Source organism: Anabrus simplex, chromosome 7 (genome assembly GCF_040414725.1).
Source record: "Anabrus simplex isolate iqAnaSimp1 chromosome 7, ASM4041472v1, whole genome shotgun sequence".
Lineage (NCBI taxonomy): Eukaryota > Metazoa > Arthropoda > Insecta > Orthoptera > Tettigoniidae > Anabrus > Anabrus simplex.
The window spans coordinates 320,840,280-320,865,604 of NC_090271.1; the positions used below are offsets into that span (position 1 = coordinate 320,840,280).

A 25,325-nucleotide genomic window follows, 5' to 3' on the forward strand; every position below is an offset into this window, starting at 1 on the left:
TCATTATTCATTATTGTCGAATTATTTGTCTTTAAATTAGCAGCACTGGGGTCATGACGAGCTGATATTCAATCAAATCAATCAGTCACTTCTGATCTACATTTAGCGCAGTCGCCCAGTTGGCAGATTCCCTATCTGTTGTTTTCCTAGCCTTTTCTTAAATGATTGCAAAGAAATTGGAACATTTCCCTTGGTAAGTTATTGCAATCCCTAACTCCCCTTCCTATAAACAAATATTTGCCCCAATTTGTCCTCTTGAATTCCAACCTTATCTTCATATTCTGATCTTTCCTACTTTTAAAGACACCACTCAAACTTATTCGTCTACTGATGTCCTCCCACGCCATCTCTCCACTGAGAGCTCGGAACATGCCACTTACAAGTTACAAGTTTATATTGGTTTATATTGGTTAAAAAGGTCCCAAACCTTGACCTAAAGGTTGTATACAGGCTGAAGATGCCCAAAATAATGGGTGAAACATGTACCTGACCTAAATAAGTCTACATAAAATCATGTAGATAATAACCACATTAAACGTGGAAAGTATTGAATAGGTGGTTTTTTATTAAATTATCCTTGATATCTATGCCTAACATGCCACTTAATCGAGCAGCTTGTCTCCTTTCTCCCAAGTCTTCCCAGCCCAAACTTTGCAACATATTTGTAACACTACTCTATTGTCGGAAATCACCCAGAACAAATCGAGCTGCTTTTCTTTGGATTTTTTCCAGTTCTTGAATCAAGTAATCCTGGTGAGGGTCCCGTACACTGGAACCATACTCTAGTTGGGGTCTTACCAGAGACTTATATGCCCTCTCCTATACATCCTTGCTACAACCCCTAAATACCCTCATAACCATGTGCAGAGATCTGTACCCTTTATTAACAATCATATTTATGTGATAACCCCAATTGAAGGTCTTTTCTTATATTAACACCTAGGTACTTACAATGATCCTCAAAAGGAACTTTCACCCCATCAACACAGTAATTAAAACTGAGAGGACTTTTCCTATTTGTGAAACTCACAACCTGACTTTTAACCCCATTTATCATCATACCATTGCCCACCGTCCATCTCACTACACTATCGAGGTCACCCTCTGTTTCTGATGTATAATGATGTTTACATTAAGTTATTCTAGTAAAATGTGATTAATAAAATGAAAGTAAATCTTCATTCTATAATATGTTCTTTCATTTCAATAAGGAGATTCTTTAAAAACAAAATGAATTTTTCAGTTCGGATTAACTGGACTTTCGGATTAACGAGGTTTGGATTAATGGGACTCTAGTGTATTTATTGTTGATTAGAAATCATTATCAGCTGATTTCAAGTCTCTGAACTTATTTATTACTCTGTACAAAATAACATCATCTGCAAACAGCCTTATCTCTGATTCCACTTCTTTACACATATCATTGATATATATAAGAAAATGTAAAGGTCCAATAATACTGCCTTGAGAAATTCCTCTCTTAATTATTACAGGGTCAGATAAAGCTTCGCCTACTCTAATTTTCTGAATTCTATTTTCTAGAAATATATCCACCCATTCAGTCACTCTTTTTTCTAGTCCAATAGCACTCATTTTTGCCAGTAGTCTTCCATGATCTAGTTCCTGAATTTGTAGAATTACACCTTTATTGTTTTATTAGCCACCAATAAAATTAAAATTATTTGTAATATTAAATTAACATTATTACCAGTATTATTATTTTTGGAGCTGAATGTTGTTACTGACACATTTTAAAACTGATACCTGACATAAGTATACCCATGCTAAATTAATTTTAAAAACTGACTTCTGAATCAAAGTAGCAGAAGTAGAATATGTGTACAACAGTGGAGGAATTTAAATTTTAATAAAACACATTGCAAACCTAAGAGAGATATGGTAGACTCTCGTTAATCCGAACCAATTGGGACCGGGGACTGTTCGGATTACGAAATTTTCGGATTAACCGGAAAATATTTTCTAATAATAATGTTATTGTTTTTACATCCTGCTATCTACTTTTACGGTTTCCGGAGACGGCAAGGTGCCGGGATTTTCTCTCACAGGAGTTCGTTTATGTGCCAGTAAATCTACTTACACGAGGCTGGCGTATTTGAGCACCTTCAAATACCACCTGACTGAGCCAGGATGGAACCTGCCAAGTTGGGGTCAGAAGGCCAGTGCCTCAATGGTCTGAGGAAAATAGTTTCTACAATACATACTGTAATTTGAAGTTACATTAATAAAATACTGTTTGAAATTACAGTAGGGTAGTTAAGAACCCACAGAATAGGAAACGACTAAAACTAGGTTAAAACTTGTCTCCTAAAACTGCTAAAATACGGTAACGGGTTACACTTTTGCATTATGCCCAGGATGCGAAGAGCTGCTTGTGATGTTTATTTAATAGTTCTGCTCTTCGAGTAGGTTCCAATCACTATGGCAGAAGAAACTAACTGACTTTGTAAGATAAACGACCAGTGATTGATTGTTTCTGATGTGTAATGATGTTTACATTAAGTTATTCTAGTAAAATGTGATTAATAAAATGAAAGTAAATCTTCATTCTATAATATGTTCTTTCATTTCAATAAGGAGATTCTTTAAAAACAAAATGAATTTTTCAGTTCGGATTAACTGGACTTTCGGATTAACGAGGTTCGGATTAACGAGGTTCGGATTAACGGGACTCTAGTGTATTTATTGTTGATTAGAAATCATTATCAGCTGATTTCAAGTCTCTGAACTTACACTGTTGGTCGTGAGAGAATTTCCTTTACAACATATACAATCAATCAATCAATCAATCAATACTGATCTGCATTTACGGCAGTGGCCAGGTGGCAGATTCGCTATCTGTTGTTTACCTAGCTTTTTTAAAAATGATTTCAAAGAAATTGGTAATTTATTGAACATCTCCCTTGGTAAGTTGTTCTAATCCCTCACTCCCCTTCCTATAAACGAATATTTGCCCCAGTTTGTTCTCTTGAATTCCAGTCTTCATATTGTGATCTTTCCTACTTTTAAAAACACCACTTGTACTTTTTACCACTCATACTTATTCATCTACTTATGTCATTCCACGCTGTCTCATTACTGACAGCTTGGATTATACCACTTAGTTGAGCAGCTCGTCTCCTTTCTCCCCAGCCTTCCCAACCCATACTTTGCAATATTTTCATAACGCTACTCACTTGTCGGAAATCACCCAGAACAGATCGAGCTGCTTTTCTTTGGATTTTTCCCAGTTCTTGAATCAAGTAATCCTGGTGAGGGTCCCATTCACTGGAATCTTACTGTAGTTAGGGTCTTACGAGAGACTTACATGTCCTCTCCTTTACATCCTTACTACAACATACACCAAGCAGCTATACTCAGTCAGGCATCACTGTCATCCCTCACCAGAAAAGAATTTACAATAGAGCTGACTCGTATAACTGTAGAAAAGAAAGTTGTACTTTTCTAAAACAGCTTGAAGGCCAACTCGTGCAAGGGTGCGATCTGCTCATCCACCGTTGATGATATACTAGCTTTCTGCAGTATAGTCACATACGATATTGTACAGTTGCATCACAGAAAACTGAAATAAACTTATATTGAAGGAATATATGGCCAACCCAGGGATCCACAGTTAACTGTTGGCAGATCCTTAGCAATCCACACACTTTGGAAATCACTCTCCTAAGGGATTCTTTCACTTTCCTGCAAGTGTTCTGAAAAGGATTCCTGTATTTTTTTGGATGCATCAGTAGCGTAGCTAGGGAGGGAAGGGTGAGTGTCATAGTTACAAAATGATGAAAGAACACAGTGAATGTGTGTGTGGTGTGCACATGCTTGGCTTGTCATTATAACGACAGTGATACAAGTGAATTATGTTGATATTGAGATTGGAGTACACTACAAGAACAATATAATCAAGGTCAACAGTTTTAAAGTGAATGGTATCTTCAGTTTACCATCTAATGTCCAACTTTTGAGGCTTCGTAGAAAATAGATTAAACAGAACTTTTGGTTCTACAATATTATGCCTCTGAACGTTTAATTTATTATTTATTTTCAGTTTTTTTGTTGTAAATTTCCATGGTGGGTGGTTCTAACCCCCAGTAACCTTCCCTTGGCTACGCCCTTGGGTTACATCATGTATTTTAAAAGAATGTTCTGTGATTCTGTTTCTGTGAGGAATATATATATATATTTTTTTTACAGATGTGGATTTCACTGTGACTCGATATCATTTAAAGCTCACTCCAGTGGCGGATGTGGTTAGTCCTATAGAAGAGGATTCTGCTGATGATGGGCGGATTCAGGTTCTCGATGATATCATGTGCTTTGAAAATGATTTTCCTCCTCAGAAAGTATGGGATCTCCGAGACAATAATTTAATCCCGCACCCTCACCCATTGGCAGCTTGGTATGGACTCCGTGATTTTGTGATTCTCGCACCGTTTCCAGGGATAGAGATTACCTCTGAGACAAGAATTAAACTTCTTCTTAGCTCTATTTATATCGCAGTCAACAATACTAATTGGTGAGTTCTTATCAACACTTGTCACTTTAGTAAAATCTGACTTGGGATCAATGCTGCCATAATATTGAAAGTCTGTATATGATATCTGTGAAGTATGGTTGCACATAACATCACAGCGCCTGTTTCCAGCTAGTCTCAAGGTGGAAGCAGGCTAGTTAACAATTAAGATTACTCAGAGGATCTCACATATCATTACATACCAAAATTGTGGTGTAATGCACCTTTCTTCTTTTAGGCTATCATTATTTTAAAACATTTTCATGCAGTTGTTTATTTTCTGTTTGAAACACAGTTTGTTTTTGCATTTTGACCTCTTCTCTGCTTCAAGACCAACAGACAAATGCGTATCTTCAGTGCCTAATGTTTCCTTTCCCACTCTGTTTCATTTCACTCTGACTACTGATTGGACAGCTGTTCATGATGCAGCCTGCACAGAAGCCTTGTTTTCTCGCTGCCTATGTCTGATGAAACTTCTGTATTAATGTTATTGGTTTTATGTCCTACTATTTACTTCTATCGCTTTTGGAGGGGCTGACATGACAAAAGTTTTCTCCTGCATATTTGAACAGCTTCCAGTACCACTAAACCGAGTTAAGATTGAACGTAGGATCAATCCAGGATTCTAGAAACCCTACTACACCCTTCCCCTAGTCCAAGTAAAGGATTAGTATATGTTCCCATCAGCTCCTCATGGTAAAATATTAACACCGTCCTTAAAACATAATAATATTATCGCAGGTTCCATTGAGTAAGAGCATGTGCATTAAAATATTATTCAACCCCCAAACTCTACTAATGCATTTCATCATTCGTTATATCACATCAATAATTCCTGTCATTAATAGTTATATTACCATATAACCTTACAGCTACATATTATTATCTATATTTCAGAATAAAAACTCAGAAATAATCCTTACTCTAATTTATTAGCATGCTAACTTTGGATAAAAGAAAATAAAATTGAAATATCTCTTATAGAGAAAAGAAAATGGGTATATGACAATTAACCATCTTATATACATTGATTCTTTCTGTCAACATAGTTGAAATTGAGGTCTTCTGTATTCTTACATTCATTATTTGCCATATATTGCTTCACAGAAGTAATTAAATCCATCATTTCACATAAAAATTGTTCATGGGGTTATTTTTTAAAAGGTCACATTCTTTATTTTTGTTGGAATATGGGGGATTCTTCATATTTGGGGCTTCATATTCACCTTACGAGATATGAGATAATTAACAAGTTTCCTCATTGTGGCTTTAAATTGTTACCAAACTCTAAAATACTATTATAATTAGAAATACTAACTAGGCATTGTTATATCATTTCATTCATGACAATGAAAATCATATGTATAATCAATAAGTGCCTCTCACAAAATAATCTATTGATATTAACTGTGAAATTGTGCCACTCATTTATATACGTGCTACTAGTAATGATGAATAATCTCATTTCATCTACCGCTGTGCCAATACTTCGACGTAATTTAATTCCTCAATCTACAGTTTATTTGGGAGTCATTCACGTTCTGTAGGGCGATAATTCTTAATGTCCATACATCTACACCAATAAGTATCTGAAACTCTATAACCATGCATAATCTTTCACATTATACCACCAATCGACATTAAATCAGCTGGTCTGTAACTCTATGTTCACATCAACATGACCTAACCTTATTGCCTTCATTTTATTTATCATACATTGCCGATATCTATCACATGAATCCATAACAACAACTTCCTTCATTTAACCTTACGACGAAACAAACATTACATCTCAATACTCTCATTACTACATATTTCTCATATACCTCTTCTTATTAATCCATCTGAATATATATTTTCTCATTTCGCTTCCTCTAAATATCATCTTTGTTACGGTTTGATACTCCCTCGACGATATATTCTTCTTAATAAACACGTGTTCCCAATATAATCTCTCTCTTCATATAATAAAGTCATTACAGCCATGTCTGTCGATTTGGTTTACTCAATAACTAGATTATACTCTGCAATTCATGTCTACTCTTCTCAATCTCTCCCAGTTTGTAGTTAAATAAACTTTCTGTGTAGATTGGTATGTTAAAATCGATATACACACTTCACGTATGTTGATGATAACCTATAATTTCATTTTGAGTATATCTGCTACTTAAATTGGCACATACTCGCGGTTAAATGCTTACGATCTATCACTGACATTCACAATTTGGCACATATAATTCGTTTATAGGTAATACTCCACTGCTTTTAATTTAATACGACAATTACTATTAAATTTTAATATATATCGGAAACTTATCTCTTATCTCGTGTCATCTGCGTCAGCTGCTGGCTCCTGCTCGTACGCTATGCCATCTCTGTGTACTTAGATTCAACCTCCGGACACGTCACAGCTAGTTACTGGGCATTGCAGTATTTGGTCTTCGTCATGGTGGCCTGGGCAGTCTTCCTCCATCAGTTTAGGCATTTCTCATCATATTGCAGGTGTCCATGCAAGAAGAAAACAATATTATATGGGCAGAATAAATATCTAATTCTTTCATTTTAATCCTTTAAACAGATATGAATAAATGCTAGTGTTTTTTCTTATATCTCGAAATTACGCTCTTATATGAATTCAAATGTGGCTAATTCTCATAAAATATATCTTTTTCTTCATGTTGACTAGTGCTTCTAGTTATTATTTCCATTATTCTTGATTATATTCAGCCACTTATAGTGCTAGAATTCGCCCTTTCTCTTCAATCTTGCACTGGTCCGTACATTCCTTTTCTCCAATATTTTAAATTGAAATATATACGTTTCTCCACATCTTGACTTAATTTTTAGCTGTGAATGATTGAATTCTTCACCAATATTTATATTTCACATTTCTCTTCTTGTTCGTAAATCAACCTCTTCTTGGTTTCAAGTGGATTACTTTTTTTTTTTTAAAGCGATTTTCTTTCTCAAGGTAGTAAGAATTAATTGAATTCAATTATTTTTCAAGACAATAGTTGTTCCAACTTGAAACTCCTTTTCGATGGTCTTTTATAAGTCTGCGCCTTCTAACTGTAATTAACTTGCATCTTGGTGATACTTCATATGTGTTTGTGCTGCATGAAGCCGGCGCGTGCCATTTTGTCCACTACATTTCTGTGCGTACGATCGCCTCAACTGTAATGGTACACTACTGAGTGAGTTGCTATGCAGTATGAGTTGTGTGGGTTCAAACTTCAATATTAGCAGCTATGAAAATATTTCTTTATGGTTTCCCACTATCACAAGAGGCAAATACTGGGGCTGTAACTTAATTAATTAAGCCCATGGTCCTAGCCTTTTCTCATCCCATTGTTGCTGAAAACTTATAAATCTAATTTTTTATCCCATATTGCTTTCAGTAACTAAGGTCAAAGGACTTTTCCCACCTTCCAATACTTATTCTATTTTTATAGTTTTTATGCATGTACAAACATGTGTCAGCTTAAATTCTAGCTAAACATTCCAAGAACATGTTTCATTCCATTTTGGAACATCTTCAGTTTAAACAATGTATATTACCGAGCTCGATAGCTGCAGTCACTTAAGTGCGGCCAGTGTCCAGTATTCGGGAGATAGTAGGTTCGAATCCCACTGTCGGCAGCCCTGAAAATGGTTTTCCATGGTTTCCCATTTTCACACCAGGCAAATGCTGGGGCTGTACCTTAATTAAGGCCACGGCCGCTTCCTTCCCACTCCTAGCCCTTCCCTGTCCCATCGTCGCCATAAGACCTATCTGTGTCGGTGCGACGTAAAGCAACTAGCAAAAAAAACAATGTATATTAAGTACAAATATTGGCAATGCTGTTCCGTAGAGAATTAAAACACTGAACACGTCATTGCTCGTATTGATAATATACTTCATTGTGGCATTAGTCTTTAAAGGGAAGAGGTTCTTGTTGTTGATATTATACCGTACAATGTACATTCCATTAACTTGTAATATGTACTGAGTTTTGAATTTTAAACTACGGTATAACAACCGGAGGAAACTCTTTAAGATCAGTATCTTAGTTGATTAATTATAATTCCTAGTTAAAAACATAGGGATGTTGGCGAGAGTCTATAATGAAAGGAAATAAAAAGTGTTAGAAGGGAGTTAAAAACCTAGTGAAAAACAATCAAATGCTTACCTCCCAGCTGGCTCCCTTTAATTCTCTGTTGAAGAGCATTTTAACTTCCTTATTACTTTTAATGTTCTCATTATTTTATATGTGCCAATATTTGTACTTAATATACTTTTTTTAAAGCTGAAGATGTTCCAAAATGGAGTGAAATATGTACTTGTAATGTTTAGTTAGAATTTAAGCTGACACATGTTTGTATATATACATGCATAAAAACTGTCTACAAAAATAAAATAAAGATTGGAAGGTAGGCAAAGTCCTTTGACCTTAGCATTTAGGGCAGTTGCCCAGGTGGCAGTTACCCTATGAATTGTTTACCTAGTCTTTTCTTAAATGTTTTCAAAGAACTTGGAATGATTACCATGAATTTAGTTTTCTGAATGTTTATTTTAAGGCCAAATTCCTTGCTTGCTTTGTTGATACTGATCAGGAGAAATTGAAGATCTTTTAAATTGTAGGCAAGTATCACAGTGCAATAAGCATAGCGGATGGATGATGTTCATTTGCTTCCTGTTGATCTAGATTCCTTTATCAATTTCATCAAGGCCAATTTGAAAAATGGCTTCAGAATATGTTAAAAAGGCTTGAAAAGAGGATACAACTTGTCTCACACCTTGTTATATTGTGATCTCTTCTGTAATGTAGTCTCCAGTTTTGACGTGTGCCGTTTGATTCTGATACAGCTTCTAGATGATGTTCGCATCTTTACAGTCATTGCAAGTGACTAATCTCATGTTTTAATCCGTATTGAAATCTGTTGATATACAATAATAAAGTTTTATTATGAATCCACCTGTTCAATACATTATAATGTTGTTACATTTGAAATAACTTCATTAGTTAAAAAGTTATATATGGGACATGTTTCGCTCCCTTACAGAGCATCATCAGCCAAATCTGAATCTCAAATAATTGTTATTTACGTAAATAAAGACTTAAGAACTATTAGAACATTTTTGACAAACTTAAAACTTATTCTATTAGAAAAATCATAAAATATAAAATCTTTGAATACATGGCTTAATTACATGTGCTTAATCGGAGGATACATTAAAATTATGGAAGAGAGAGTACTAAAATATAAAATAAATAATATATATATTATGTCCAAAATCCTAGAAAGACGTGAAAATCAATCTTAGGAGCTAAATTTGAGGATTTTCTTGGCAATGAGATCTGGTAAAAAAGTTATTTATCCCTTGTGGATAAGAGTCTATAAAGATTCAAATTTATCGTCAATTTGATGATTGAACTTCATTTATCCTGTTATAAGTTCAATCATCAAATTGACGATAAATTTGAATCTTTATAGACTCTTATCCACAAGGGATAAATAACTTTTTTACCAGATCTCATTGCCAAGAAAATCCTCAAATTTAGCTCCTAAGATTGATTTTCACGTCTTTCTAGGATTTTGGACATAATATATATATTATTTATTTTATATTTTAGTACTCTCTCTTCCATAATTTTAATGTATCTTCCTATTAAGCACATGTAATTAAGGCATGTATACAAAGATTTTATATTTTATGATTTTTCTAATAGAATAAGTTTTAAGTTTGTCAAAAATGTTCTAATAGTTCTTAAGTCTTTATTTACGTAAATAACAATTATTTGAGATTCAGATTTGGCTGATGATGCTCTGTAAGGGAGCGAAACATGTCCCATATATAACTTTTTAACTAATGAAGTTATTTTAAATGTAACAACATTATAATGTATTGAACAGGTGGATTCATAATAAAACTTTATTATTGTATATCTTTACAGTCAAACCGAACCGGTCATGAAAGCCAGGCATTTCAACTGAGGATGTGGCACTCCTATATCTGTAGGCAATCTGGCTGGACAGCAATCATCGTGCGAGTTGGCCACATGATACAGACTGCGTAACTGCAGGTTTGCATTTGGTAGATGTGAGATGGTGGGTTTGAATCCCACCATTAACAGACTGAAGATGACTTTCTGTGGTTTCCCATTTGTGCATCAGGCAACTGCTGAGGCTGTACCTTAATTAAGGCCACAGACTCTTCCTCTTTGCTTTCATCATTCCTCTCCGACCTACATTTATCAACTTGATATCTTGATATTAGGTTTGCAAGGCCTAGGAAGTGTTTTATTTCACACATTTAGTGGCCTTTCCCTTTTTTTTTTGCAGATATCTTAATTCTTCGAAGTGTCTGATCTCTTATTTTTTCCATCTGATTAGTGTTAATGGAGGATGATTGTCTAGTTCTAATTCCTCAAATCAGCACCTTCACCATCCTACTTGTTTCCTAAATCCCTCTTGCCATATACCTCTCTGTGTTCAACATTAAACCACTAGAAAAAAAGAAAGGCAGTTGTCTTGTCAGGCCATATTCCTCAATGCACTGTATGTATTATTTTTTTGTTTTGTTTATATCGTGCTCTCATTTTATGAGGAAACTTCAGATCACTTTACAAATGAAAATATTTATAAAATCCTCCTTATCAATACAAATCAAGTCATCTGTTAGATGAAGCAAAGTCTATACATGTTTCAGCCTAATCTAAAGGCCATCTTCAGTAGCAAAACAGTAATTACATAATACACAAACAAACATACAAACACAAACAAACAAGATTTATAACTTAATGAAACTTCAGATTATTCTGCACCGAGCTCGATAGCTGCAGTTGCTTAAGTGCGGCCAGTATCCAGTAATCGGGAGATAGTGGGTTCGAGCCCCACTGTCGGCAGCCCTGAAGATGGTTTTCCGTGGTTTCCCATTTTCACACCAGGCAAATGCCGGGGCTGTACCTTAATTAAGGCCACGGCCGCTTCCTTCCACTTCCTAGGCCTTTCCTATCCCATCGTCGCCAAAGACCTATCTGTGTCGGTGCGACGTAAAACAATTAGCAAAAAAAAAATTATTCTGTAGCTGATCAACTTCTGGCTCTCAACTACGACGTGAGGTGACAGATGACTGACTAAACAAAGAAACTAGGTTACAACAGAACCCGGCTCACACATTTCCATAGGGAGCTTGTTCTGTTACTTCTGGCAAAGCAAGACATTTAGCATTTACAAAATAAAGTAACCCCATGAATTTAAGTACTATTATTAAAAATACTGTATATGTACACAGGTTTACTTGAAACTTACTTGAAATTTATATCAGATCCTATTGAAAATGACCTGCTGCAGTAAGACATGCCTCAAGTTGTTGAAATAATTTATTGGCTACTTTCTGTAATAATAATAATAATAATAATAATAATAATAATAATAATAATAATAATAATAATAATAATAATAATAATAATAACAGTAATAATTTATTTATTTATTTATTTATTTATCGTATGATGAATCTATGTACACACATGTATATAATGTAGGTAAATGTGCATAGTCACAAGTCCGTACAATACTATAACTCAAGATCTAGCATTTTGACCCAATCAACTGCTTCATCCGATGTGCGGTGAATGTCCATAAGTGTTCCTTTGAAAGCTCGAATTGGGCAGTCAGCAACAATATGGTGGATTGGCTGAGAAGAGACACCACAATCACAATCTGCAGAGCTAGTCCAACCCCATTTGCACAACAGATAACCACATCTTCCTTGTCCAGTTCTTATCCGATTGATGATTCTCCACTGTCGTCTTGGAAGATCAAATCCTTGTACTCGTTTAGAAGGATTCTCAACCAGATGTTTGTTCACTGCTGAAGACTGATCCCACTTGGCTTTCCATGAACTGTTAACATGAAAAGAGGTTCTTTCAAGATCCATTGCTGTACGCCAGGGTGGTTTCCTTGATTTCAGTCGTTGATGTTCAGTGTGGGTAATATCTTGATGGATGGGTAGTTGGGGGTTCTGATGAATGTTCTTCCAAACCTTTAGGAGAGCTTCTGATCATCTTAGGGTTGGAGGTGGAATATTGTTGAGAACAGGAAGCCATAGTGTGTTCGTGCTCCGAATGCAACCCGTGATTATGCGCATTGCCTGATTGAGTTGTACATCGATCTTCTTTGTGTGAACACTATTGATCCAAGAGGGGCAGCAGTATTCAGCAACAGAATATGATAATGCTAATGCTGTTGATCATAGAACATGAGTATTGGCTCCCCATGATGTACCAGCAAGTTTCTGAAGAATATTATTTCTGGTTTTTACTTTAGCAGCTACATTTGAGAGATGTTGCTTGAAAGTCAAAGTTCTATCAAGTGTTATTCCCAAGTATTTTGGTATACTGCAGAACGGCAACACTTCACCTCGGAATCTGACTGTTGGTTTGTAATTAGACTGTCTGTTGCGTAAGTGGAATGTAGATATAACTGTTTTTTGAGGATTTAGGTGAAGGCACCATTTCTTGAAGTATACATCCAAGGCTTCCAGATCAGTGGCTAAAGTAGTTTCAGCATCATAAAAGTTGGAGCACTGAGTCACCAAACAAATGTCATCAGCATAAATGAATTTTCTTGATGATGTGTCTGGGAGGTTGTATATGTACAGACTGAAAAGAAGGGGGGCAAGGACTGATCCTTGAGGTAAACCATCATTTAATTTAAACACTCTACTTCTGTCATTATCAGCGTAGATCTGGAAGTACCTATTACTGAGCGTATTGCTAAGTAAGGCCGTAAATTTACGACATGGGAGCACACTCAAAAACTTTAGAAGGTTGGGATGTCTTTACCTGTTGTTCGATCACATCCTAAACCAAGGTGGAACTTCAAGAAAGCCAATTGGACTGAATTTGCAAAGCAAACAGACTCCAATATAAGATGGATCAAACCAACATACAACAACTACAGCAGATTTGTAGGGGTCATAAAAGGTGCAGCAAGACGATGCATCCCTAGAGGATATTGTAAGGAGTATATCCCTGGCTGGAGTTCAGAGAGTGAGGAATTACTACAAGAATATGAAGAACATCCTAATTCCGACAATGCAGCTGGTCTCCTCCAATCCTTGGATGAGAGTCGAAGAAGGATCTGGCATGAAACAGTGGAATTCTTAGATTACACCCATTCTAGCAGAAAGGCCTGGTCTATAATTAGGAAACTGGATTCTTCAAACCCTGCAACTAAGAGATCAAAAACAGCCATCAATATGAATGATTTTGCTAATCATCTAATATCGGTTTCCAAAAACACAAGAGACAAGTGATCCAAAAAGGATATCAAATTAAAGTTGTTCATCAAGAAAAGAGCAGCACCGCAGTTTTCTGAATTCTCTACTCCATTCAAAGAAGGGGAAACTAAAGCCGCAATAAAAAGTATGAAACTTGGAAAAGCTGCAGGATTTGATGGAATTTATCCTGAATTTTTGGCTCATTGTGGACCAGCCACAATAAAATGGTTAACCAACTTCTTCACGAATATTCTGCAAACTGGAAACATACCACCTCTGATGAAGAAAACAAAGATAATAGCCATACTGAAACTAAATAAAGATCCATCTAAAGTGGAAAGCTACCGTCCAATAGCACTTCTAAGTGTTACATATAAACTCCTTGAGCGACTGATCTACAATAGAATTTATGAAACAATCAACAGCTACATTCCTATAGAGCAAGCAGGATTTAGACCTGAAAGAAGTTGTAATGATCAAATACTGTCTCTCACCACGTATATCGAAAATAATAACAATAATAATAGGTATGGCCTCTGGGGAGGCCTGGTGCAGGTCTTTCAATTTGACGCTGTATAGGCGACCTGCACGCCTATGATGAAGACGGCACACATACCCAGCCCCGAGGCATCGAAATTAACCAATGAAGGTTAAAATCCCCGGCCCGGCCGGGAATGAAACCCGGGACCTTCTGGACCAAAGGCCAGCACTAACCATTTAGCCATGGAGCTGGACACTTTCTGTAATTTCACTTTGGTAATAGACTGTATTGCATGTGTTATTTTGGTCTTCAGTTAATAGTACAGAGATTATTTCAGTAAATTTTGCCCTTTAGTGTTCCCTAAATATAATAATCACAGTAAGTTAGATTGGCTGATCTAGGGGGCTGTAAACTTGTACTAATTATCCACAGTCTGTTTCTAGTCATTTGACCGGGTTAGGAATGGAATGAATGAAGCCCCTATGTAGCGGCGAGGATAGGAATTGTGCAAGCTGCCAAAGCCTGTCGCACTCCTCTGGGGCAATGATTAATGACTGACAGATGAAATGAAATGAAGTGGTACTGGAGAGTGTTGCTGGAATGAAAGATGACAGGGAAAACTAGAGTACCCGGAGAAAAACCTGTCCCACCTCTGCTTTGTCCAGCACAAATCTCATGTGGAATGACTGGGATTTGAACCACAGAACCTAGCAGTGAGATGCCATGGAGGGTTACTGTACGAATTATCCGATCATCAAAACTTGGACGTAAAGTGTCTATAGAATCAAGAGTGGTATGGGTTGTGGCACCATCCTGTTGAAAATATTCATAATTCTTTTCTTTTTGTGTCAGTTCATTAAAAAATGGATGCAAAGTTGTTCTCGCATACACATCTGAATTCACATGGTCATCGAAAAATATAGGCCCAGTTGTCTGTTGCAAGCTTACTGCATGCCGTATCTCCATTTTAATAGGATGCAGTAGCACTTCCCATAAAATATATGGGTTCTCAGTACTTCACAGTTCACATTTTGAGAATTTATATGACCGTGAAGATGGAACCATGCCTCGCCAGACATAAATATTAGCTGTGGATCCAAATTTCCACTGTAAACACTTTGATGAAACCACATACAGAACCTTATTTTTGTGACAGAATCTATCTGGTGAAGTTTCTGCACAAACCTTATTGTATATGGTTGAAATTTCAGCAGTCTGGTCGCTTTGTGGACTGACTCTGTGCATAAGTTGGTTTCCTGTGGCTATTGAGTGATTTTCTAGGACTTGGTTCTAATTGCCCGAATATCGTCAAGTTTATCTTCACTTCAAGCATGTCTTTTTTGTTTCCTCTGTACATTACAAACTGAACCTTTTGAGTGCTACTGTTTCTTCAACCTCAAAATGCAACATTTTGTAGGAATGCTAGAGTCAGGAAATTTACAAGAAAATGTCTGAACACCTCTCCTATAGCTACTTTTTGTGTGTGTGTAACATTCAACCATATAAATTTGCTGTTCATTTACCAATTGATTACTTGATACATGAGCAATATGCACAAAAATACACAAGCAACAGGTGCACACATGTTGCAGTACATTTCTTAGAAGCAACTAACTGCTGGGATGTTTTATCACCTGTGACTGCAGTTGAGAGAGCAGAGAATGATACACAGTTTCCTCGTAAAAGGAGGGCACTGTATCTTGGGGTTCAGGTAAGTGATTTAAGGTGTAAAATTTACTTGTTCACTTGTGTTACTGTGAAATTTGTAGTATTGTGAATATTCATTTGGCTGAAAGATAAGAAATGAACCACAAGAATGTGAATATAATTCCAGTATCAGCTAGGAGTAAGTATCATAACCTGGAGACCGTGCGTGTAGAGGCGCGCAGCTGTGAGCTTGCATCCGGGAGATAGTAGGTTCGAATCCCACTATCGGCAGCCCTGAAAATGGTTTTCCGTGGTTTCCCATTTTCACACCAGGCAAATGCTGGGGCTGTACCTTAATTAAGGCCACGGCCGCTTCCTTCCAGCTCCTAGGCCTTTCCTATCCTATCGTCGCCATAAGACCTATCTGTGTCGGTGCGACGTAAAGCCCCTAGCAAAAAAAAAAAAATAACCTGGAGAGGAATTATACTCAGATTGACCCTTATCAGTATTGAGTTTGAAGCTTCTGTTCTTTGCATAGTATTACTCTCGAATCTGCTTTTCATCTGTCAATCACTTGATCGATTGATCAATTAATCAGTCGATCAATCAGTCAGTCACCACTGATCTGCATTTAGGGCAGTCGCTCAGGTGGCAGATTTCCTAACTGTGTTTTACCTAGTCTTTTCTTAAATAATTGCAAAGAATTTAGAAATTTATAGAATAATCTCCCTTGGTAAATTATTTCAATCCATAACTCCCCTTCCTATAAACAAATATTTGCCCCAATTTGTCATCTTGAATTCGTACTTTATCTTCATATTGTGATCTTTCCTACTTTTAGAAACATCACTCAAATTTATTCGTCTACTAATGTCATTCCACACCATCTCTCCACTGACAGCTTGGAACATATCACTTAGCACTTAGTTGAGCATGTTGTCTCCTTTCTCCCAAGTTCTCGAATCAAGTAATCCTGGTGAGGGTCCCATACACTGGAACCATACTCTAGTTGGGGTCTTACCAGAGACTTATATGCCTTCTCCTTTACATCCTTACTACAACCCCTAAATACCCTCATAACCAGGTGCGGAGATTTGTACCCTTTATTTACAATACCATTTATGTGATTACCTCAGTGAAGATCTTTCCTTATATTAACACCCAGTGATCTCCATAAGGAACTTTCACCCCATCAACACAGTAATTAAGCCTGAGAGGACCTTTACTATTAGTGAAACTCACAACTTGCCATGAGAGCTGCAGCAGAGTCTCAAACAATGTCCTTGTTACTGGTATTTAATTTTAAACTCTATTTCAAAAAAATATATTATAATAATTTGTGGTACTGGTAAGTAGTACCCGTACTAAGCATATACAGAGTGTTTGGGGACAAGTACAAATATTTTTCTGCTCATTATTAGTAGGGTCCTGAATACATATGATGTTAAAATAATGCCCTATTAAAAAAAAAAAGTAGTTAAATATGTGATGTTTGTAGGTCAGGTTTAATGATGGACGACGTAGTAGGGATTTGCTGACATACGTTATAATATTTTCCAGTGTGGAAACGTTTGCTTCTTGTATATAAAACATTTTTCATACAACTTATGCATGCATCTACCTGAAGCTCCAATGCAGTGTTAGAATTGTTTCTTGCACATTACGCATGCATACGCCCTGAAGCCGCAGTGAAGCGGTGTACAGGGTCTCCCTTTAAACCCAGACCGAACGCATGGTATTTGTACTCTGCACTGCGGCAGCTGCCTCAGGCTAACTTATGTCACTCGCAGCCGCCCTGCTTTAAGCGTGAAATGAAATCTTACCTTATAAAAGATGCTGGAAGTGTCGTCCTTCCTGGGTACAGGCTTTGTAACTAGTAACCACGTTCTGGCTGACACGAGTGAGTTCTGCCACTGTAATGTTTCTGAGTCATTCGTATGGTTTTTTTTCAGTTTCTCCAATGTGTGAGGATTTGTTCGATATACTTTTTCTTTCGGTTTACCCCACGAGTAAAAATCACAGTGTCGGATCTGGAGAACGAAGGAAAAAAATAGACCAGCACTGATCACTCTGTCTGCAAACACTTCCATAATTGTTTGAAGGGAATCTTATGCTGTATGAGCAGGGGCTGAATCTTGTTGATTTTTCTTCTTCCGTTAACTGATGGTAGAATGGAATCAAAATGTCTTCTTGGTACCTTTCTGCATTTACTGTCATCTTGATAAAAATATGCCCAATTATTCATCTTGCACTAACAGCACACCAAACACCAATCTTCCTGTCATAATGAGGGACTTCATAAATACAATTAGAATTTTCTGCACACCAATAGCGAGAGTTATGCCTTTTCACACGACCATTAAGATGAAACCAGAACTTTTACATATGAAAATACGTTGTTACAATGATAACTGTCTCACCATGTTAACAGCTGAGATTCAGACGTGCGACTCATGCTTGCCAGGTGGGACATGTGCAGGCTGTTTGCAAGGTCAAGAACTATGCGCACGCCTCCCGTACTGCAAATACCCTGTACTTTGAATTGCTTCTCACACATTATGCATGCATACCGTCTGAAGCATGCTATGGTGCGTGGTATAAGCCAAGAGGTAAATGAAGCTATTATGGACCTCACAAACTTTGCACTATACTTCAAATTCCTCCCTCGGACAAACCATTCGCTAAATTTTAAAAACAATAATATTTTACTAACTACGGACATTGATTTTTGATTTTTACTTATCTCCCAAATACCCTGTGTATTATGCAATGGATCCTACATGTGAAACAAAATATTGATAACTTAAGAAAGAATTGTAGCAATCACAATAACCAAACGCAAACATAAAATACTGTAATATCTGTTATTGAGCACAAAAGTAAAACTATTGCCTTGAGACATATGTACTGTATAGACTTGGTTGGAATAAGATGATATAATAAGCTCCCAATAAAAATTGAAGATATGATCCCATCAGCCCATTCACCACAGTATTAAGGAAACTCCTACTCACTGACTACTTCTACAGAGCTGAAGAATACTTGAGAAATGCTGATAATGTTGCTGTTATTAATTTTTAAATGCTCTTAATAGCTTTAAAATATATGTTGTTGTTTCATTGGCTTTTAACTTATTTTACTACCTCATTTGTTTTAGAGCCTCTGTGGCTCAGGTGGCAGCATACCTGCCTCTCACTGCTGGGTTCTGATGTTCAAATTCCAGCCACTCCATGTGAGATTTGTGCAGGACAAAGCGGAGGTGGGACAGTTTTCTCCGGGCACTTCGGTTTTCCCTGTTATCTTTCATTCCAGCGACACCCTCCAACATAATTTTGTTTCATCTGTCAGTCATTAATCATTGCACCTGAGGAGTGTGACTGGCTTTGGCAGCTGGCACAGTTCCTATACTCACCGCTAGATGGGGGCTTCATTTATTCAATTCCTGACCCAGTCGAATGACTGGAAACAGGCAGAAAATTTTCACCACCTCATTTGTTTCAGATTTTTTATGTTAAATATTTGTTTATTTAGGAAGTGTTTTTTATTGTTCATAGAATGTTGAAATTTAGATCATTGGTCTTAAGAAGTCACTTCACAGTTCCTATACTGCCTGCACATTAGTCCTGATATGTAATTGTACATTTGGTGAAAGCTAAATAAATGAATAAGAAAATAAATAAGTTTTATATTTTAATTTGTTTTTTAAAAATGAGATATTAAATTTGCAGCCCTGTTCCAATATTTGTACAAGTCCACAAGCCATCAGATCATTTTTATCTTGGGGTCTGTGATGGCAAGGAGGTTCGTGTCGAGTTTGAGATGGTACATTTGAAACGCACACCACCATACTGCAGATATCTGAGTGGTAAGATTAATTTTATGATATAAAGAGTAGTTGCTTGAAAGAACAAATAATTTGTATTCATTATTTCTTTACATTAGTATTTTAAAATTTTTTTTTTTTTTAATCTTCAAACTAGTCTTAGGGATAACATAATTCTCTGTTTAAGTACACTGGCAGAAAAAAATATCCAAACACTAGGAAGGGATTGTGCTAGATTAATGAATATTGGTAGGCGTGTTTATACATCTGAGAGGTGACATTATTTCCTGCAAATCACATTAGCGTAGTGCATCAGGTTTGCTTTAAATACGAGCTGTACTGTGTGAGAGCATTAGTTACCTGTGAGATTGGTCGGAGTGACTGTGAGTGGGTCAAAAATGCCTTTACGATGACGAAGAGGCCAATATCAGCAGCTTACTGCGGTTGAACGAGGCTGTATAATAAGGCTACATGAAGGTGGATTTTCCTTCTGCGCTATTGCAGAGTGACTTGGCAGGAAAGTCTCCACTGTGCATGCGTGCTGGTAGCAGTGGTCACGAGAAGGTACGCTTGCAAGAAGCCCGTGCTCCAGACATCCCCGTGGCACCACCGAGAGGGAGGACCTCTGTAATTGGCGTATGGCTGTGGTGCAGTGTACTGTGTCTGTAGCAGCAGTTCGAGCAGCAGGTGCCACCACAGGAACGCTATGAACTGTTCAAAATCGGTTACTTGAAGGATAGCTCTGAGCCAGACGTCGTGTGGCGTGCATTCCACTTACCCCAAACCACCACTGCCTGCGACTTCAGTTGTGTCAAGCGAGTGCTCATTGTAGGATGGAGTGGAGGTCCATTGTGTTTTCCATGAAAGCCAGTTCTGCCTTGGTGCTAGTGATGGCCGCGTTTTGGTTAGAAAGAGGCCAGGTGAGCACCTGCATTGCACCTGTCCGCGGTGTTGACATGCTGGGCCTACACCAAGAGTTCTGGTCTGGGGAGCAATTTCCTATGACAGCGGGAGCACTCTCGTGCTTATCCCACGCACTCTGACTGCAGACGTGTACGTCCGTGTAGTGATTCGACCTGTTGTGCTGCCATTCATGAACAGCATTCCCGGGGGGTGTTTTCCAACAGGATAATGCATGCCCCCATGCCGCTGTTGTAAGCCAATGTGCTCTACAGAATGTTGACATGTTGCCTTGGCCTGATCGATCCCCGATCGTCCCCAATCAAGCATGTATGGTACATCATTGGATGACAAGTCTAGCGTCATCCACAACCGGCATTAACTGTCCCTCCATTGATCGACCAAGTGCAACAGGCATGAAACTCTATCCCACAAGCTGACATCCGGTAGCTGTACGACACAATGCATGCACGTTTGCACGCCTGCATTCAACAGTCAAGCGATTACACCGGTTATTAATGGACCAGCATGGTACATTTGTGATGGCTTTTCTTGCGCGGATATTAACCTGTAGTCTTGTACCTGTAATCAATTAAATATGTTACTTCGACAAATATATTACCAAAATTTCCGTATTCTACATTCCTTATTTCATGATGTTTGGATGTTTTTTTCCACCAGTGTAATTGGGAGGACCATACAAGTGATAGAACAGATAATTTTGTTTTTTGTTGTGTTTGTTTTTTTGTTTGTTCCTTTCCATTACTTATATTGTCCTTTGAGTTCTTTTTTTTTCCTTTTGTGTTTGTCCTGTGTTCCTAGTTTTTTACAGCCTGAATTGCTTATCCTTTTGTCTCGTACGTTTTCGTGTTTTTAATTTAGCTTTCTTCTTATCGTCCACTTCCCACATCAATACTAAAGATGTGTCAAGATGGCCCCTCAATGAGTGTTGATACCTGCCCTCCTGATGAAGCTGAAATGAGGGCTGAGAAGAAGTAATGGATGCGGAAGAATTGGGACTGGCGATGAGAGAGTCATCTATTTGAAGACAGCTGTGTATGAATATTCGGATATTGTCCTTGTTTCCTCTTTCTCTTGCTCCCTCTTCTCCCTATAATCTGTCTGTTATGTTGGTCCTAATGTGTGTTCCTTTTCTTGTTTCTTTCTCTCCCAATATGACACAGTTAAGTCGAAGTATTGGGAAGGAATAAACAGTTGTCAATTCACCTCCTGTAATGCAAACTATTAGGATTATTCGTCTGGATATTAAGACATATTTTATTGAAAACTTGCAGTGCTGGTTTAAGGAAAGAAGCATATAAATATAGTAGGGGAAGAGCTAGTATCAAAAATGAAAATCATATGAGTTGTTAGTGATTTTAAATAATTCTTAATACTGTATATTGTACTAGATATAAACATATTTACCCTGGAGTTAGTTGTCAGAGTAGTTAACTTTTATAACAGGTCGCATCCAACATTTGGTTTCAAAACTGGACAAGTCCAGATTGTTTCCATGTAAATCATCATTTTCCATGTCTGGCTCCATGGCTAAATGGTTAGCACGCTGGTCTTTGGTCCAGAGGGTCCCGGGTTTGATTCCCGGCCGGGTCGGGGATTTTAACCTTAATTGGTTAATTCCAGTGGCTCGGGGACGGGTGTGTGTGATGCAACATTACAAATCATCCTAGGTAGGGCCCTCATCTTCACAGACATGCAGATCGCCTAATCTACGAGAAAAAGACCTGCACCAGGCCTTTCCGGAGGCCATACACCTTTATTATCATTTTCCATATCAAAAGGTTAGATTACAACCCTAAAATAATAATGATAATAAACCCCAATACAGCATTGCGATGTAAATTTTGTATGTTATGTATCCCTAACAGATTGTTTGCAATTTCTTCTAATCTGTTTAGATGGGATGGTTCATGTTTGTGGGTTACTGTAGTCACGTCCTAGTTCGTGAGCCATGGGCAACGGCTGAGTGGCCTAGTAAGTGGTCCTGAGAGTCGGGATACCATTTGCTATGGAATAGGAGTGGGCATCTCGGACATATTCTGAGTCATGGTCCTCCTTGTGCTCAGGCGGCTAGGACTATAAAATTCACCGGTGGTCCATAACCCGTTAGAGGAGAGATCCTCACTTGGATTATGTGCAAGTAGGGTAGCATCCTGCTTCATGAATTTACCGAACTCATAACATTTTAAGCAAGCCTCGGACCTGTGGGAGTAATGGAGTCCCACTCCCATTTGACAGGCGAGGGACTCCTTGGAAACAACTTGGCAAACGAAATGGAATTCGATGGGGAGCTATCAATATTAATGGGGCTTATGGAAGAAAGAAGGTAGAACTGGCTGAGTCAGCAAAGAGGATGCATCTGGATGTGCTAGGAGTAAGTGATATTCAGGTAAGGGGAGATAATGAGGAGGAGATAGGAGATTATAAAGTGTACTTGACAGGTGTTAGAAAGGAAAGGGCAGAGTCTGGGGTAGGGCTCTTTATCAGGAATACCATTGCACGCAACATAGTTTCTGTTAGGCATATAAATGAGCGAATGATGTGGGTAGATTTGTCAGTTGGAGGAATTAGGACAAGAATTGTGTCCGTGTATTCACCATGTGAGGGTGCAGATGAGGATGAAATTGACAAGTTTTATGAAGCATTGAGTGACATCGTAGTCAGAGTCAACAGCAAGGATAGAACAGTGCTAATGGGCAATTTCAATGCTAGAGTTGGGAATAGAACTGAAGGATACGAAAGGGTGATTGGTAAATGTGGGGAAGATATGGAAGCTAATGGGAATGGGAAGCGTTTGCTGGACTTCTGTGCTAGTATGGGTTTAGCTGTTACTAATACATTCTTCAAGCATAAGGCTATTCACCGCTACACATGGGAGGCTAGGGGTACCAGATCCATAATAGACTATATCTTAACAGACTTTGAATTCAGGAAATCTGTTTCCGTCTAGGCTCTCTTTGGTTTTTAAATTTGTTCCTTCATTATGGTTTTTTTTGGCATTTTTTAACTTGTGTACATTATTTCAACCCCCCCCCCCTCATTTTTCACTGAAGATGGCTCAAACGAGCCGAAACATGTTTGAATTTGTTTACTCCGTCTAATGATGGAATACATGATGTATTGAATAGGAGGATACACTCATTTCTTCACGTTTGTAAAGTACTCAGGTGTTAATATAACGAAAGATATTTGTTGGGGTAATCGTGTTAATGGGCTTGTAAATAAAGGTTACAGATCTCTTCACATGGTTATCAGGGTTTTATTTATTTATTTATTTATTTATTTATTTATTTATTTATTTATTTATTTATTTATTTATTTATTTATTTATTTATTTATTTATTTATTTATTTATTTATTTATCTACTAGCTGATGTACCCGTGCTTCGCTACGTAATTCTACATTGTATACAGCATTTAGGTTAGGTAGTGTACACTTTATGAGCAAGCTTGTATTAAATTGCATAGCTCTTAACGTTACCCTAGAAACGCGACAGAGAAGTCACCAAACATATTTTCTCATATGAAGACTGGGTTAGGCCTGTCAATACTAATACTGATACTGATCTGCATTTAGGGCAGTCGCCCAGGTGGCAGATTCCCTATCTGTTGCTTTCCTAGCCTTTTCCGAAATGATTTCAAAGAAATTGGAAATTTATTGAACATCTCCCTTGGTAAGTTATTCCAGTCCCTAACTCCCCTTCCTATAAATGAATATTTGCCCCAGTTTGTCCTCTTGAATTCTAACTTTATCTTCATATTGTGATCTTTCCTACTTTTATAGACTCCATTCAAACCTATTCGCGTACTAATGTCAATCCACGCCATGTCTCCGCTGACAGCTCGGAACATACCACTTAGTCGAGCAGCTCTTCTTCTTTCTCTCAATTCTTCCCAACCCAAACATTGCAACATTTTAGTAACGCTACTCTTTTGTCGGAAATCACCCAGAACAAATCGAGCTGCTTTTCTTTGGATTTTTTCCAGTTCTTGAATCAGGTAATCCTGGTGAGGGTCCCATACACTGGAACCATACTCTAGTTGGGGTCTTACCAGAGACTTATATGCACTCTCCTTTACATCCTTACTACAACCCCTAAACACCCTCATAACCATGTGCAGAGATCGGTACCCTTTATTTACAATCCCATTTATGTGATTACCCCAATGAAGATCTTTCCTTATATTAACACCTAGATACTTACAATGATCCCCAAAAGGAACTTTCACCCCATCAACGCAGTAATTAAAACTGAGAGGACTTTTCCTATTTGTGAAACTCACAACCTGACTTTTAGCCCCGTTTATCAACATACCATTGCCTGCTGTCCATCTCACAATATTTTCGAGGTCACGTTGCAGTTGCTCACAATCTTGTAACTTATTTATCACTCTATAGAGAATAACATCATCCGCAAAAAGCCTTACCTCCGATTCCACTCCTTTACTCAAATCATTTATATATATAAGAAAACATAAAAGTCCGATAACACTGCCGTGAGGAACTCCCCTCTCAACTATTACAGGGTCTGCCTACCATCAGTCACAGTCAGGTTGGGGATTTTTCATTATAATGGCAGACACTCACTCTCCACCTTTTTAGATCCTCAGAAAGACTCTCTTAGTGGTTTTCCCAACTAAAATGAACATACGTCATTAC

General features: G+C 37.6%; 1 protein-coding gene across 1 annotated transcript in view; it reads left to right on the forward strand.

The window, feature by feature from the left end:
- The window catches only part of Rab3GAP1 (RAB3 GTPase activating protein subunit 1), a 452,945-nt gene that overhangs the window by 13,463 nt on the left and 414,157 nt on the right, over window positions 1–25,325 (forward strand). The window contains exons 2-3 of the mRNA XM_067151789.2: window positions 4,207–4,528; window positions 19,650–19,786. Of these exons, the coding sequence (XP_067007890.2) occupies window positions 4,207–4,528; window positions 19,650–19,786 (459 nt within the window). The remainder of the gene's footprint in view (window positions 1–4,206; window positions 4,529–19,649; window positions 19,787–25,325) is intronic.